The sequence below is a fragment of the Daucus carota genome, chromosome 8 (assembly GCF_001625215.2).
Source record: "Daucus carota subsp. sativus chromosome 8, DH1 v3.0, whole genome shotgun sequence".
Taxonomy (NCBI): Eukaryota; Viridiplantae; Streptophyta; class Magnoliopsida; order Apiales; family Apiaceae; genus Daucus; species Daucus carota.
The window spans coordinates 27244061-27259995 of NC_030388.2; the positions used below are offsets into that span (position 1 = coordinate 27244061).

The following is a 15935-nucleotide window of genomic DNA, read 5'->3' on the forward strand; positions in this document are numbered from 1 at the left end:
CTTCCGATCTCATTGATAATTATTAATTAATAATTATTAATAACAATAATCATTCAACATGTATAATAATAATTATCACACATTAAATAATTATCCCGCACACTAGAAAGATCTACCTATTAATTTAGATTTTAAACATCAAAGATAATTATCACGCACACTAGAAAAATCTACCTATTAATTTAGATTTTACACATTGATGAGTAAAATAAGTACATTTGTTAATAATTTGCTGAACTTGCAAAATATTGTGCTTCAATGGTATTGGTTATATTGATTGGTTATAATTTAAAAATCGTATGATTAATATTTAGATGGTTATAAATTGAATATATTAGTATGATAATAAATAATTTGTAATCAGCGGGAAGGAGGAAAATAAACTACTGTAGATGATGTGGAATTCACTACAGATCTGCAGTGGTTGGACAAATATAGTCATCCATAAGGGGATGGCTATAATTATAGACAAAGACTTGTTATGGTTGGAGTGCTATTTTTTGTGAGCATTGGTTATAATTTTTAATTTTGATAAGTAAACTAAACTTTTAGCTAATGATTTCTTATGATTGGAGATGCTCTCGGTCATAAAAAAAATCCTAACTACTATTCTTTACACTTACTCAAAAAGAAAAACTTTACACAATTAAATAATGGTTAAAAGCTTATCTTCGGTCGTCCCAGGTGCTGGTTTGACCTTGGTTCACCCGAGAGTTTCGTACAACAGATTCTAATTTGCAAAGCTATAAGCCATATTTGTCAAAAAAATAAATAAATAAATTACAATTTAGAGTCTTACAAACAGACAACCATCAGACCTCCACAGATGGCAAGTGGCAAGTATAAAAACTGAGTTTTGTTTGTCTAATTCTGTCCATAATATTTACACATCCGGTTTCGATTTTCACGATGGTTGTCCATCTGAGGAATCTACCTTAACTAGTATCGGCCGCTGGAGACTCACAGGAGATTCACCTTTAGAGGATTCTTCTCCTAGACTGTCCATATCTGATTCCATCAATGCTTTGTCCAGAGCAGACTTGGCAACTTTAGTTATACATATTGTTAGAACCACTGTGCAATGAATGTGAATAGATTAGTGACCATGAAATAGCAAACATGCATATCGAAGGAGCAGAAGAGTTCAGCGAAATCATGTTATGCATTATATGTCAACATCCTGGTGAACTAATAAGACAAGGTTACCCTGACTATGCTAAATATAATATGAAAATTTCACATGTTTTTGACTTAAAATAAGTGTCGGAGAGTATCTATACCCATGTCATAGTGTCGAGTGTCCGACACCAGTACTTGAGACCAAATGAAGAGTCTGGATAACATAGTCTATGTGTTTTATGCAATCATGTTAAGTTGTGAGCCTCACAGCTCTTAATATGGCATCCATGTTCATAGAGAAATGAAGTTGTGAAACAGGCACTGGTGCTATTTAGTAACATGAGTTCATGGTGCATGTTCCTCCACTCTAAAGGTGTCGACAAAGATGCTAGTAGTAAATAGGATCGATTCGTTTTGGGTTGTAATGCTTGTACAGATTGATTAGAATAGGATTCCATAAAAATTACGTATACAAGGCTCAAGAATAGTATTCTATAAACTTGAATATGAACTAATTTATGTGTTGAAACTCACCAGACAATACAACGCCCAAAATAAGGAATGCCTGCATACACAACAAAGAAACAAATGTCATCATTAACAAAAAGAAGTTAAAGAGTCTCTTACAAGTTACAGCCATAAACAATATTCTTTTTGGTTTAAGTAGCAAGTCGATTCCATTCTTGATCAAAAGCAATTGTAAATGAGCCCATGTTTCAGGCCTTGTCGCCATGAGCTACATTTTCTCTCAAGGAAATTTTAATTCCTGAGAGGAACACTCAGAAACATGAATGCATAAAAAGCTTGCCACTCATGTTCAGATGCAAAAAATGGACCGCTTTTAGGAGAAATATAACAGATACTGTTGTCTTACCCAGCGAGTATTAGAGAACTCATGCCATTCAGTTACATCAGAAATATTTTTCAAAGTTGTTCCAATATACACTAGAGCAAGAGTCATTGGCTGTCAAAGAGAAAGTGAGTATATTACTACATATGGCATAAACGTGTAAAGATCAGAAACTTAGATGTTAGATACCACATTAGAAAACCATCTAATTATAATAAAAGGTCTCAGAAGGCTTGCATACCATCATTCCGACCCACGAAGCAACCATGTACTTTCCTAACGGAATCGGTGTCACTGATAATAGGTAATTCAACATGCTAAACGGGAGTAAAGGAACAAGCCGGAGAAGCACGACAATCTGTCAAAGAGGCGAACTCATTATCCAAAACAATGTTTTGCAACTATATACTTGAGTGCCTTCTTGCTCTCGTAAATGAACTCCTGACTTGTTATGTGTGTTTTTCTTGCACTGCTCTATAGAAAAACTCAACGTAGTTACAGGTTAAAATCAGCTAAAGATTTCTTTTTCTCTATTCTTCATAATGCATGGCTAGTTTTTATAGATATGTATACACACTCTTCTTATTTTATGACTCGTTACCTAGGATCACCTTAATCAACCTTTTTGTTTTTATCGATCCAATGCTCTCCTATATACATTGGGCATGTTTGGCTGGAGTTTTTCGATGAGAATAAGGACCTATTTTGGGGGGAAATTTCACATTTACATAATATAATTTAGAAGTTAAATATTTAATAGATGTTTAACATTTATGTACTTTTTTCAGAAATAAGTTACTTATTTATAAATAAATAAGGTAAGCAAAACAGGGTCATTGTTCTTTCTTCTCCAGTTGAATTATTCATTCTTGTTACTCTTTGACTGATGTCAAATTTTACAATTCTGTGATTTTTACCATATTTAAGCTACGACTATGCGTTATAGCAATTTTGCAGTGAGTAGGCTTCAGGATTCTGAGTTTTAGCCATGCCATGGTAGTTTTAGATGTTCTTGTACCAAGGTGCATAATACAGCCTATAAAAGGTGAACAATTTTTACGCAGGATAGCTGAAAGAAAAACTATTTACACTTGTTAACATCATATAAATTGTGTTTGTTCAGCATAGTACAGACAAACAAACACAAACCTTAAATCCAGATTTCTCGATGGCAAGTGAAACTGCTTGTAATTGTGGATAATCCTTTGACTTGGAAACGACAAATGACCTTGCAATCTGAGAAGAAATAAGATGATAATTACTATCTTATGGAAGAAACTTAACGATCTGAGTTGATAACCACGGAGCTCAATGAAGTAAAAAGTTTTAAGAGAAAGAAGAGAAGTGGAGACAGAATGTAATTTTAACAGAACTTTTCTAAACAATGCGTGAAGAGCGTAAGCTAGTAAAATTATAAGCTAAATATAATTGCATGGTAGCAGAGACAAATGAAGAGTATGATGTCTAGATATTGGAGATAAAATGAAACTTTATATACTCAATTCTGGCTATATCCACATTCTCACTCTTAAAAAGGGACTACTAAACACCTACTGTTTTCCCAAGAAGGAACGCGACAGTTGCACCAGCAGTGGCACCGATAGAGTCAGCACAGAAACCCACAGTCAATCCGAAAAGATAGCCACCACCTAGCTGCAAAAAAGCATAAATGTTGCTGTACGTTATATTCCTAATAGTCAAGGAAAGTGAGCCCTTCAGTGGAATATTCATGTAAAACGGCAATAGAAAGTGGTAATATTAATAAAGCATACTAGAAAGGGAATAAAATGAGAGACTATAATTCCCCAGTAGATAGAGCAACCACCAAACAAGCTGATACAATCTACTTTGGGGGTGAAATTGTAACAGTCGGAAATTGTGTTACTAAAACAATTTCGAAACTTCATTACGTTTAAAGTTTTGAAGCACCTTAAAGATCCATGTTATAACTAAAACTTTCTTGCAACTCTATACTCATCAGTCATCACTCAAACCAAGATTCCTCATCATTCTGATTATTATAATAAAAACTCTCAACAACCTGCTAGTTTTATCCACTCTTTTTAATTATATACCATCAAATTAGGTAATTATTACTTTCCCGAGAATTAAATGTTAAATGAAGCAATTATAGTCTAGTCTACACCTCTTGCCCTGTACAGTCAACTACACAGACGAGCATGCTAGGAAAATACCTCATCTAGCACAGAGCAAAGCCGTAACTAATTAAACAACAAACCAAGGTTCTAAGATGAAACTGGACAGGCCGAATAACAAAAGAGTATCCTTACGGAGAGTACTGCTGCTGGAACTGCCAAAATCGTTAGAGGAATATAGGCAACTGCCCTGCAAGTTGAAAAAGGACGTGCTTAACAATATTAGAAATGCAATAAAAAAGAACATTGATACAATTCTAAGATAATTTTTTTGCCGAATAAGTGAAACTATGATTCTCTATTAACATGAAATACATGATAAACACATAGATATGCTTCTTAAAATTGTCAAATAAGGCAAAACATTTCCTACATGCATTGTCTAGCTTGGTTTAGCTTTAGATATGTGTTGGTTTCTGTCATGAGTGTAAGCGGGCACATGTATGCATGTGTGGCAAATGTCAATTTCTGAAGAGCTAAAATTTTGAGAATATTACGTTTAAAGTTTAAAAGAAAAAGTCCTTCCAGTTAGTAATACTGAAAGAAAGAAGATCAATCATCAATGTATGATAAGGACAATATTAATTTTCTTTAGTATTTTGAAGATTTTCAGGTCTTAATACCTGAACATATACTCTATGTCTTAGTGATTATACTTAAAGTATAGTTCAAACGTCATGAAAGAAGAGCTTCTCCAACACAGTAACACCACTATATTTTAGTTGAAATAATGTTAACCTTTTTTGTAAAGATGCTTTGCTGCAAAACCTCTTTTGAAAAAAATAGGCTACTCATAAGCCACATAATCTCCTACCTACATGAGGGAGCTTCTAACTTGGAGACACTGCCAGAAAAGCTATATCCATATATATAAGTGTTGCTAATTAATTGTCGAGTTTTATTATAAATTATAAAACATTCAATAGAAAGAATTAATTATAACCTTAAGATTATGGGCCTGTTTGTCCTAGATTAACTTGATAAAATTCTTGTTGTGAAAGTGACAGCCCCATGTCTAGCCCACTGAAACAGGATTCTTACAACCAAAATTCTTATAACTTTTGAACTGAATGCACTTAACTGCAAGAGAACTTTAATTGATGCTTGAACAGATTGATGCAATGATGCTTGATAGAACTTTAATAGGTAGAATATTAAGCTGATATATGTAATTAATATAAATGTTTTCAGAAGAACATTTTGAGTCGTATAACTAGATCATCATCAACATCCATATTACTTGGAGCAAATAATGAGTACTGCAATTTTAGCTTTACTTACAGCACTAGAGGACCCCAATTGCCAAGATCATGCTTTATCCATACAAGGAACTCCTTCAAAATCTGTAAAATTTAATCCTTCAGAGTTCAGACATGTTTTACGGATAATATTCAAATACTTTTAACTACAGACACTTCAATCACAATCAAAGTCCTGATTCGATCCTATAATTAAAAAAATGAATCGCGCAAGGGTTGGCATGAAGATGTGTCAGAATTGTTACAGCACTTAAATGTTACAGCAGAATAGAGCTTAGTTGCTTGTACTCGGCTGGAAATTGGAAGTGTCAGCATGGATATGATTCCAAGTATTGTAACGGGAACTATTTATATATTCTAAATGTTTTTGGCTTATGGTAGTATCCAAGTGTCTATACCCGTCTCCGACTGTTCAGTCTCCAAAATGAAGAGTCCTACTAAAATAGGATGTAACTGTAGCAATTAAACTGGAGGGAGAATGCTTTGAAATAAGGATAGAGATGTCGAAAACAAGTTGAAAATGTAGCACATATTCTTACATCAGATTAAAACGAAATCATGCAACATCTGAAGGTTTGCTTATGCTTACTTAGTACTACACAAAATTTTACTCTACATCACTACCTAATCATCATCCGGCTTTTCTTCTACTGTAATTTGTCAAAGCAGATAAAAAATGGTATAAATTATTCTCAAGGCAACATATCCGAAGCATAAATTTCAGAAAAAAAAAACCTGATAGTCAAGACAAATAAAAACTGTCAATAGCAAGAACAGCAGGAATTGAGTAAGATATAAAAATCAATACAATCTGTAAGAATAACAGCTCACAACGAAAATGTCAAAAAGTATGCAACAAACGAAATTTTAATAATTTACTAAACTCAAATTTATAAAGATTATCTGTAGGAAAACCAGAGCAATGCAAAATCACAATTTATTATAAATCGCGCTCATCATTATTCAAATTTCGGTATGCAAATTAAATATATCAAGCTCATGTGAGAACCACATAGCTGTGGAAACCAAATTTTCAGACACAAAGCGTACAACATAAAAAATACAGACAACATTTTGTGGTCCGGGACCTTATTTGAGTCAAGACCAATGTATAATCATAAATAAACAATAAAAGGCATAAAAGTGATGAAGCAAAAACAGGGAAAAGCTATAAAAATGATGAAGAAATGAAACCTTTTCAACAGGGAGAGTGAAACAAGCGACTATAATGGCGGCAATAAGGATGATTAAGAGGGTAATTTTAACACAAACCACCCAATTAAACGCCATTATAAGTATCCCACCCTTGAAAACCAATGCTCTGCAAATGGAGTTATACGGGGTGTCCTTGAAGGTGGATTGATTATTTGATCAACACCCTTTCAAATTTTAGGTGGTGGCTTTATTTGCTCTGCATGCAAATCAAGATTCTCTGTGTAAATTGGCTTGTTTTATGTATAAACTTAAATGATGATTTTAATGGTGTCTTTTTTCTATTTTTGCTATATATTCGAAAGGGATTTGGTGGAAACGAAGAAGAAAAAAGAAGACCAAAGTTGTGACTACAATGCCCGCGCATGGCAGGTAGGCAAAATTTAATATAATTATTCTTGGGAGGAAATGCAATCATATTCTTGTTTGATTTTAATTTGACTAATAGGTTCCGTATTAGAAATTAACCCCGTGAAATACGGAAATCGGATTTAATCAATAAAAACACAAAATAAGAATTAATCACAGATTAATTGGATTGATCAAAGATTAATCGAATATTAAATTAAATAATCGTCAATTTAATTAATTCAACGAGTTATGGAAAGATTAATCGGTAAATAGCCCACTTTCAGAACATACTGCGTAACAATAATATTAAGAGCAATTACATCCAGGGGCCGGGTCTTCATAACTACTAACCAGCATGCATATAAAAAATAGAATTAATTTATTAATCACTTGTTAGGGACCGTATCCTTATATTTTACATTAAGTATTCCGTTTTTTTGAAAAAAGTATTCAGTTTTTTATTTACAAAAAATATTATAATTATTTTTACATTATTATTTTCCATATTTACTTTAAACCACTCCTCATCAGGGGTTACTTTTTATGGTGAAATGTTCTCACAACTAAAAATCAGGACCAACTTGAGTTTGAGCAACACTTTTGATCCACTAATGCTGATGAAATAATTTGTAAGATATTAAAGATGGGTCACTTTGGTCAGTGGTGGCTGTGAGCCTGTGACAATTTGACACCAAAGTTGTAACCAACACATGCATGAATATAGTGCCAGAGTCAAATAAGATTCCACTTCCATGTTGTTAAAACTAAACTTTTTGTTTATGCTAAGCTGTGACATATTGACAAAGCAAAACATCCAAAAAGAAAATTTAACATTGACTATAGCCTGAGCTTCAATTTATACAAAAAAATAAAAAAATTACAGATGATACCCAAAAAATAATAATATCTAAGAAGCTATATTGACAATTGCACATCAATTATTTTATATACTCTATTCAGCTCTTCTTATATGGGCTGGAGAAAACACAAGAATACAATAACACCCCATCTACTGGTATACTTCCAAAGACTACATATCTTACCGTGGAATCCATCATTGCCAGCAAAACTTTCCAGCATTTCTGAGCTGCCAAATTGCGTGCTTACAAGTAACAACAATTGTGATCATGATCATGTGCACGCGTGTTTGAGCTGGACCAAGATTAAAGAAACTGGCTTACGGCTTGGTTAATGTTCACACAACGCATTGAGCAGGATATGACACAGCATGAGATCAACGAAATACTGGTGGCCAATTTCGCCATCACGCCATCGCATTTTTGCCGGAGCACGGCCATAGTGGACCCCATCATTGCACCGGTTGTCGAAATGCCATGGATATGTAAGATCAAAGTCATCAATAACTGTAGACACAACATTGTGTTGTCGAAGTTTCTCCAAGAGAACCCCATTAAAGGCCTCCATTTTGCTAGGATTGAAGGCCAGTCTTCGAGCATATCCTCCTGTCGCGATTGTGCTCCTAAAAATAACCTCTGGTGCCGCCACTTTCCTGTGCCTCACTCCTTCCAACAATTCAGCCCAGAAAGCTGCCGCATCCTCTGCTCCCTTATTGAATCTCCGAATATTAGGCCAATATACTCCATCATGCAAGCCTGAATTCATGATCACAGTGTCCGGAACAGTTTCTTGGGAGAAATATTGCTTCAACAATTCTCTATATGGAACATTATACAGTGAATTCAAGCCCTGATAATTACCACTCGCATTATGATTTCCATTGAAAATGCTAGTGATGCGAACTGATTGCATAGGATTGTTTGGATTAGTGATGTTCATATCAAATCTTCTGGGGACAACATCAAAATTCACATTCAAAATGAACTTTAATATGTTCCTTATCGTATCACAGTGATTTGAGTCACCCCAAAAGAAGATCCACCGCTTGTTCAAACAATTCCAGGCAGCTTCACTAGAGTATAGTTTAAAAGAACAATGAGTTGAGTATGTCCACCCATTACTTTCTAACAAGCCCAAAGAACCATAGCACCATGGTTCTTTACACGGAAAATTTGGTTTTTGACACCTATATCGACCATCATTACTAATATTGCACCTATCATTCTTGGCATGTCGAGTCCATCGACCTGACCAAAGATTCCTACTAAGATCAGACTTCTGGCACTGTTTTATTTCTGGTAATTTATCAGAAGACCTGACCATTTTTATAGGGACTTTACGAAGTACTTTATCATATGAAAATCTCTCCGGGGAGAATTTCAAACCCTGATAATGCCGAAACAACAAAATGATAGTGAACTCATATTTCCCAGAAAAATCTGGATGGACTTGAAGAGAAAATCTGTATGTACCATTTCCTAAATCTTGAACAGGAGGCCGCGACTTCCACAAGTCACCAGATATATCCGTTTCAAAATAATCCCCACCCAAACAGCGAGCATTTCCCTCCTCATCCACTGCTTGAAAAACAAATTCATGGATCTTCCCAGTAGATAACTCAATATGGTCATTACCATCAAAACCCGGAATCACAATGTCTACAGTTAGTGAATCCCTACACGGCTCACCACCCGGTGCCAACCAATTAGCTAAAAGATTCTTCGTATAATTTGGTTCCAATTCAGCTGAAACCCATTCTAAGTACCCCGAATCTTGAACACTCAGAAGACTACCATCACTAACATCAAACTTGTGTTGTGTAACATTAAGGGGTATTACTTGAGCAATATCAGGCGAGCTAGATACACCGCGTATGTCTGCTTTCATTTTATTTTCTCCCCCAACCTCAGGCAATCGAGATACACTTGCTATGTTTGGTTCAGTTTGATTTACTTTACTAACATCAGGGACCAAATTATCAATTTTCTTTGCTAAATTTTCAACAACAGTGGAATTAAACGGCTTAGCAACATAATTTTGACTTACATTTTCATGATTCACTACAAAATCTTGATGGGTAATGTTACTATTTAGCCTAACATCAACAAAATCTCTATGAAAACTACTCACATCCCACCCATCAATCCCCCAAACAATTAGTACCCCAGCAAAAACCGTAAGTATAAGTACCTTAAAAGACCAATGAATCATAGGATTAGACCTGAAAACCCATGAATAATCCTTTGAAGAGTTCATCTGTTAAACAAACACAAAACCCATGATTATTACAAGCAATTAACAAGTGGTGTGCATATGTTTTATTCTCTTCCAAAAAAGATGCTGACAATTCATTTGTATAGTAAATAAAACATAAAAAACACTTGAGGTTTCTCGAGAACATAAACTTAAAATAAGTGAGTTGTGTAAGAACTTACAGTCAAAAAAAATTCTTGAAGTTGCAGCAGAACTGTAAGAGAAAAACACACACTAACAATGTATGTGTGTGTATAGGTTGGATTTAGATACAGAGATGGTGTAAGTATAGGTGGAGGTTAGAGTGGATTCTATGGTGTAGAAAGAAAGAAAGGAAAGAGCTTCTCATCAACGGACAAAAAAGGTTCCATATATAGAAAACTTACTACAACATACTATTGTTTGTGAACTATGTGAATGTGGAGTGTTGATTTACGATTTTGACCTTGACATTGGTTGGAATGACATTATTGATTAGTGAATAGTGTAACACCGACAGGCACGCGGCTTGTAATAATTGAGATAGGACGGTGTGGGGGGCATTTATGTCTTTGGGTAAGATGCATGTGCTTGTGCTCAGAATGAATTTATTATAGTATTTATTTTATTTATTATCAGGGGTATAAAGAGGATGTTTATTTGATTATTGATATTTTGGTATGCAGATTTTTTTGTCAGGAGGGAATAAAGAATTCTTACTTCTTAGTATTGTTAAATGTAGATTATGGGAAAAACTGTAATGTAATGAGAGTTGATACTCTGGTCCAACATCAATCACATAGTTTATAATTTTGAATTTTTAAATTATATTTGATATTGAAATTAATTATGAAATGAAAAAAATGTACTTAAATCAAGATTTTAAAGATATATGTTGAAAAATTTTGTACTACTTAATATGAGTTATGTGGAATATTCTAGAAATGGGGAATTGAAGATTTACATAATTATCTATTTAGTGAGTATTTAACATTAGAAAATGACAAACCAAATCTTGTTTTTAAAATCATCAGGAGGTATCAAGTATGAGTTTGGTTCCAAACTTATACCTAATGTTTGGTTGGATAATATATTAGTTCAAACCCATATCTAAAATCTCCAAAGTATGGATTTTTGATACTTTAGAGAGAAGTGAGTATGAAACATAGGTATGAGGAATAAAAATATTTTTATTTTATATTCATTTGCATCAAATGCTTGACACAAAATTAAATCAACAACTCAAAACGGGATAAAATTAAAATTATATTATTATTTTTCATTAATAAAAAATAGTAATTTAAAAATATTTAAATTCAATATATTAATTTCAATCACTCGATCAAACAAATGATATCAAGACTGATACCTCAACTCCATACCACCTTAACCCGATTTCTCATTCCAAACACATACCACTTTGTGAACCAAACGACCCTTAAGAAGACCGTATCGATTCATACAAGTCCAAGAAAATGGCCAGATTAGAACGGAATAAAAAAAGTGAACCCAGTACATTGTGGCTACCAGGATACTGATGGTAAGCATAGATGATAACACGAAACTACAATATATATAAAAAAGCTAATTATAAAAGACAACAGCTAAGCTTGTTTAAAAAAGAGTCGTGCATGCATGTATGTGAACTAAAACCTAATCCATCTCTTCATCATTATCGGATTGATGGTTTGGGATAATGAGCGTACAAATATGTCAAGTAAAGATCGAGTTCTTTTTTTTTTGAAACATGCCAAATGGTTCATAGTCCAGATGGAGCTTGGTCTATAAAACCATAAGTGGAGGCCCATGAGGGGAAGGGAAGTAGTAGAGTGATTCTTTGAAGACGAATCTATTGTTGATAATTTGCTCAATGTTGTGACTAACAATCTGATTGTCTGAGAGTGTTGTAAAAAGATACTACTGATCTGTGTTTAGGTTATTTTTTTGGCACGCATCTCTTATAAAATATAATTTTATAATATATTATAAAATTTATTTTTCTAAACAAAAAATGATGTTTAAATTTTTATTATAAAAATTAAAAATTAAAAATATTATGAAAGTATAGGAATCTCAAAATACAAGATAGTACAATCACTGTGCTATCAGAAAATGCTGATAAATGTTTTAAAGCAAAAAAACTGTTATTACGGTCAAACCATACTCAGATATCTCAATGGAATGATGGTAGTTGTGGGTTCACATTCTCGAGCCCAACATTGTTAATATATGTAGGTAGGCTTGTGAGAAAGGCCCTTAAAAGTACTGGTATGGGCCTTAATCATGTGCTCACGATGTTATTCTTGTTTCCGACATTAGGTTAAGACAACGTTGAAATTAATTAAGCTTATATTAGGGACGACCGACTGATCGACGGAGAACCATAATATCTCCTCCTCACACACAACAATACGTGATTAAAGTGGTATCATAATCACAGGAGTATGTTCATATTGCATATGTGGAATGGAGTGCCGCACAACACAAATATGTTATTTTCAACCATTTGTGCAAAAAATAATGTCTAATGAGGTTGAGTTTTTTTGTTCATGAACATGTTTTTTCTTTGCTTCATACTAAACTTCAAGCCCTTAAATAAGGCGAAATAAGATTTTTACGAGGCAACTCAAAATATAATTAAAATATAAGAAAGGCTCGAAATTTTTATTGATGCAGAGACTACCAGTCCTACTAGCAACTTTGCCTTATGACTCACTCCAGTCGATATTTCTCAGTATTAACAGCGTGCAAGTGGAATCACGCTAAATTTCATTAATCCGACTTTGCAATGGAGTCCGTTTCCCACGCCACAGGCAAAATAGAACGGCTTCTGCTTCTTCATCACATACTTGAATCCTTTTCCTCCACCTTGTGTCACGTCTGCCACCTTCTTTGCTTTCTTCAGGTCACAATTCAAGAAACTTTGATAATTTCGTAGCAAATATACGTTGTGAGGAAATGTGCCATTGCTCGGTGGATCATATTTGAACACTGCATAAAATCACACAAGAAAAAAAAAAATCAGTAATATGACACCGATATTACTGCAGCAAAACGGTTATTTTCGACCACCAGTTTCGACCAAGTCAAAAATAAGCAATTTCGACTAGATTTTAGTGGTCGAAAATAACTGTTTTTCTCACGTACGTACCTAGAGTGTCATTTACGTAGAAAGGACCCTGTTTTATAGCCCAATTAGTGTAGTTAAATCCGAATCGCCACTTTTGATCCCCTCCAACGATGATTTGCCTCGACTTCTGATTGTAGTTTGGGAGGTTTCGGTTGGATTCTGCAACTGCCAACAATGTAGCAGTTAAAACTAAGAGGGTTACAAAATTTGTAAATGTAAAAGCAGCCATGTTGGTATTCTGGCTTCTGCTAGGGAATGTAACTTTGAGAAGTATTTAGTAAACGAGAGATGTGTTGAGATGCAACAAGGTCACTGATGATTTATATAACAGGGGAGAGACATAAAATCAACAAAGAGAAAGTCAGAACTTGCCATACAACTTGGCCTAATATTTCAAAATTTCAACCATTAATCAATTTGCAGTTTTCTTTGATTACATTCCGACTTTGATATATAGCTATGTAGGTGATTAAATTATATAAGTGCATGCATGATATGCATGTGCCCCCCTTCCTGGTCAAACATTTAATGAAATTTTATGAAAATGTTCCGTTTCGTGAAACATTGGTGCGGGAATTCAGAAAAGGCTGCTAATATTTTCTTACAGTATCATTCTACTGATAATATTTATTACAGGTCATATAAAGATGATGACGATATTTACAAAATAGTTTTAAAAGATGAAAGTGTTTTTTTTGAGATATAAATCTCTAAAAATTATGATAATTTCAAATATATATTTTTTTTGAAAAAACTAATTTCAAATATATTAAAAATGTATTATCATTACGACAATATTAGAAGACTTTGATTAAAAAGTTTATCCATACGTAAATCTAGTATAAAACACGAAACATGAAATATATATTAAAATATTTTATTATTTAAAAATAATACACGAAATATGTTAGCATAGTGATCAGGTTCTTTTTGAGCACACGAAAATACACGAAACAAATCACAAAACAAATATGTATATTTTTTTTTTGTAAAATAACACAAACACGTATATATGAGTTATATTAGGTAGAGTAGACCCTCCTCCTTAGATCCTTTATTGAATTTTTGGTATATTTATTTATTTATTTATGTATATGTATGTATATATATATTTGGTGATTAAATTTATGTTAATATATTTATATTTAATATATACCAGACGTACACAAAATATTTCTAGTCAAATATCAGTTTCTAATAAAATATATAAATTTATAACCGATTTTAGATATATTTCATTTTCAAATATATAAAATATTGAAATAGAGCATCATGCCCTCGTCGTATATATGTCAAAGACTCAAAGTTGATGTTTCCTTGATTCATGTGTGAGCGCCGGGACTTGTATATGACAAAAAAAATAAAAAATAATCCATATCTAAGACTTTTAAGGCTGTCAACATTTGCATGAAATATTGGTAACCTGGTAGGGAGGAATTGGTCATGGTCAAATAAACACATACTCCCTCCGTTTCAAATTACATGTCCACTTTAAGAAAATCACATAGTTTAAAAAAAGTGGATTTTGAGAAAAAAGAGATGTAATAAGTCATTAATTGAACCTAATGTGTGGTGTATGGTTGATCTTGGAAATACAAATTTGAAATATGTGGAGGAGAGTTGATTTTGGAAATATAACTTTGCATTGAAAGTTGAAGTGGACAAGTATTTTGAAACATTTTTTTTTCTCTAAAGTGGACATGTATTTTGAAACGGAGGGAGTATCTAATACAGTAATGGCAACGATCGACATTCGAGGTGGTGCAGGAAGCTCTTCTACTGGCATCACATGCGCCAAGAGTCACACACGGAGCAAGAGCAGGAAGCCTTTTCTAGTAGCACATGAGCTAATAGTCGTACAAAAATTTCCACTAAAAAAGTTTAGTTTTGATAAACTATTAGCTTTGAAATCAAAATATAGTTATCTTAATTTTCATACTCAGACCGAAAAGTATTAATGGAATAAAATTAGTTATTCAGTTAATATTATATAATTAGTTCTGTATAATATCAAGTAGGAGAATCTAATTTTAGTATGTTATAATATACTTATATATACATAGGAGAATGACATGGTTAAAGACCCTGGAATTCTAAATGGTCGCACACTGCTCTCTCTGCTAATTCAGGGGACTCGTGTTCTACGAGTGCATGAAGCTTTGCAAAAGACGAAAGCAGAACACGTCCATTAATACAGGAAGATCACAAAGACAAGAAAAAGAAAAAGAAAAAGTAAAAAACTGTGATTATTTAGAAATAGTTTTTTTGCATTGATACAAGTCCAACCTTTCAACTAAATTGAAAATTTTTTCAAGATCCTGATGAGAGTGATCATCATTCATCACGAAGATTATGATGGGAGTGATCCGATGACTATGCAACTTACTGGCTATTACTGATGGGGTCCGGGTCCTTGGCAGTTATATGCCAGGGACTGTTTAAGCGGCATACAATTTTTGAGCCGTTGGATGCATATTCAGCGGTCAGGATCGTATTAAAATCTTAACATGTTCCGCTTTTTTAGTGTTGGACGAAAATTCTCATATCTAGCGCTAATATAGCATCTTCAATATATACTAAGAGGATCCTAAAATATTTGAAAATAACGATTGACTTGGCATTTTAACAAGAAAGGAGAAGGCTACTCAAATCTCTTAGCATATACACTATAAATATGCTGATGATTCATATGATAGAAACTAGGGGTGTGCATCAGAAATAAACTAATTGCAATTTGCATCAGATGCAAACTAATTGAAGAAGTTGAG

The 15935-nt window shown here is 33.5% G+C and overlaps 2 protein-coding genes and 1 long non-coding RNA gene across 3 annotated transcripts; all 3 read right to left on the reverse strand.

The window, feature by feature from the left end:
• Window positions 1-730: 730 nt before the first annotated feature.
• On the reverse strand, window positions 731-6865 carry LOC108199153 (uncharacterized). Its single transcript, XM_017366888.2, has 9 exons — window positions 6579-6865; window positions 5407-5468; window positions 4261-4315; window positions 3524-3622; window positions 3119-3205; window positions 2211-2327; window positions 1994-2083; window positions 1654-1684; window positions 731-1074 (listed from the first exon to the last, which is right to left on the reverse strand). Exons 1-9 carry the CDS (start codon window positions 6672-6674, stop codon window positions 905-907), a joined length of 807 nt encoding a protein of 268 aa, XP_017222377.1. The 5' UTR covers window positions 6675-6865; the 3' UTR covers window positions 731-904.
• An 895-nt stretch (window positions 6866-7760) lies between these two features.
• On the reverse strand, window positions 7761-10442 carry LOC108200070 (uncharacterized). Its single transcript, XM_064082962.1, has 2 exons — window positions 10241-10442; window positions 7761-10061 (listed from the first exon to the last, which is right to left on the reverse strand). The coding sequence occupies exon 2, from the start codon at window positions 10059-10061 to the stop codon at window positions 8136-8138; it is 1926 nt and encodes a 641-aa protein (XP_063939032.1). The 5' UTR covers window positions 10241-10442; the 3' UTR covers window positions 7761-8135.
• Window positions 10443-12671: 2229 nt separating this feature from the next.
• Window positions 12672-13462, reverse strand: LOC108198871 (uncharacterized). Its single transcript, XR_010286186.1, has 2 exons — window positions 13189-13462; window positions 12672-13028 (listed from the first exon to the last, which is right to left on the reverse strand). It is a non-coding gene; the product is annotated as an uncharacterized LOC108198871 (long non-coding RNA).
• Window positions 13463-15935: the final 2473 nt, after the last annotated feature.

What these genes read in the sequence shown, in the direction of transcription:
- LOC108199153 (XM_017366888.2), bottom strand. Translation starts at nt 6,674, where the DNA reads ATGGCGTTTAATTGGGTGGTTTGTGTTAAAATTACCCTCTTAATCATC. An exon ending in CGTTCCTTCTTGGGAAAACA is followed by an intron (nt 3,206 to 3,523) that starts GTAGGTGTTTAG and finishes ATTTCTTCTCAG; the next exon opens with ATTGCAAGGTCATTTGTCGT. An exon ending in TTTGGGCGTTGTATTGTCTG is followed by an intron (nt 1,075 to 1,653) that starts GTGAGTTTCAAC and finishes TTCATTGCACAG; the next exon opens with TGGTTCTAACAATATGTATA.
- LOC108200070 (XM_064082962.1), bottom strand. Translation starts at nt 10,061, where the DNA reads ATGAACTCTTCAAAGGATTATTCATGGGTTTTCAGGTCTAATCCTATG.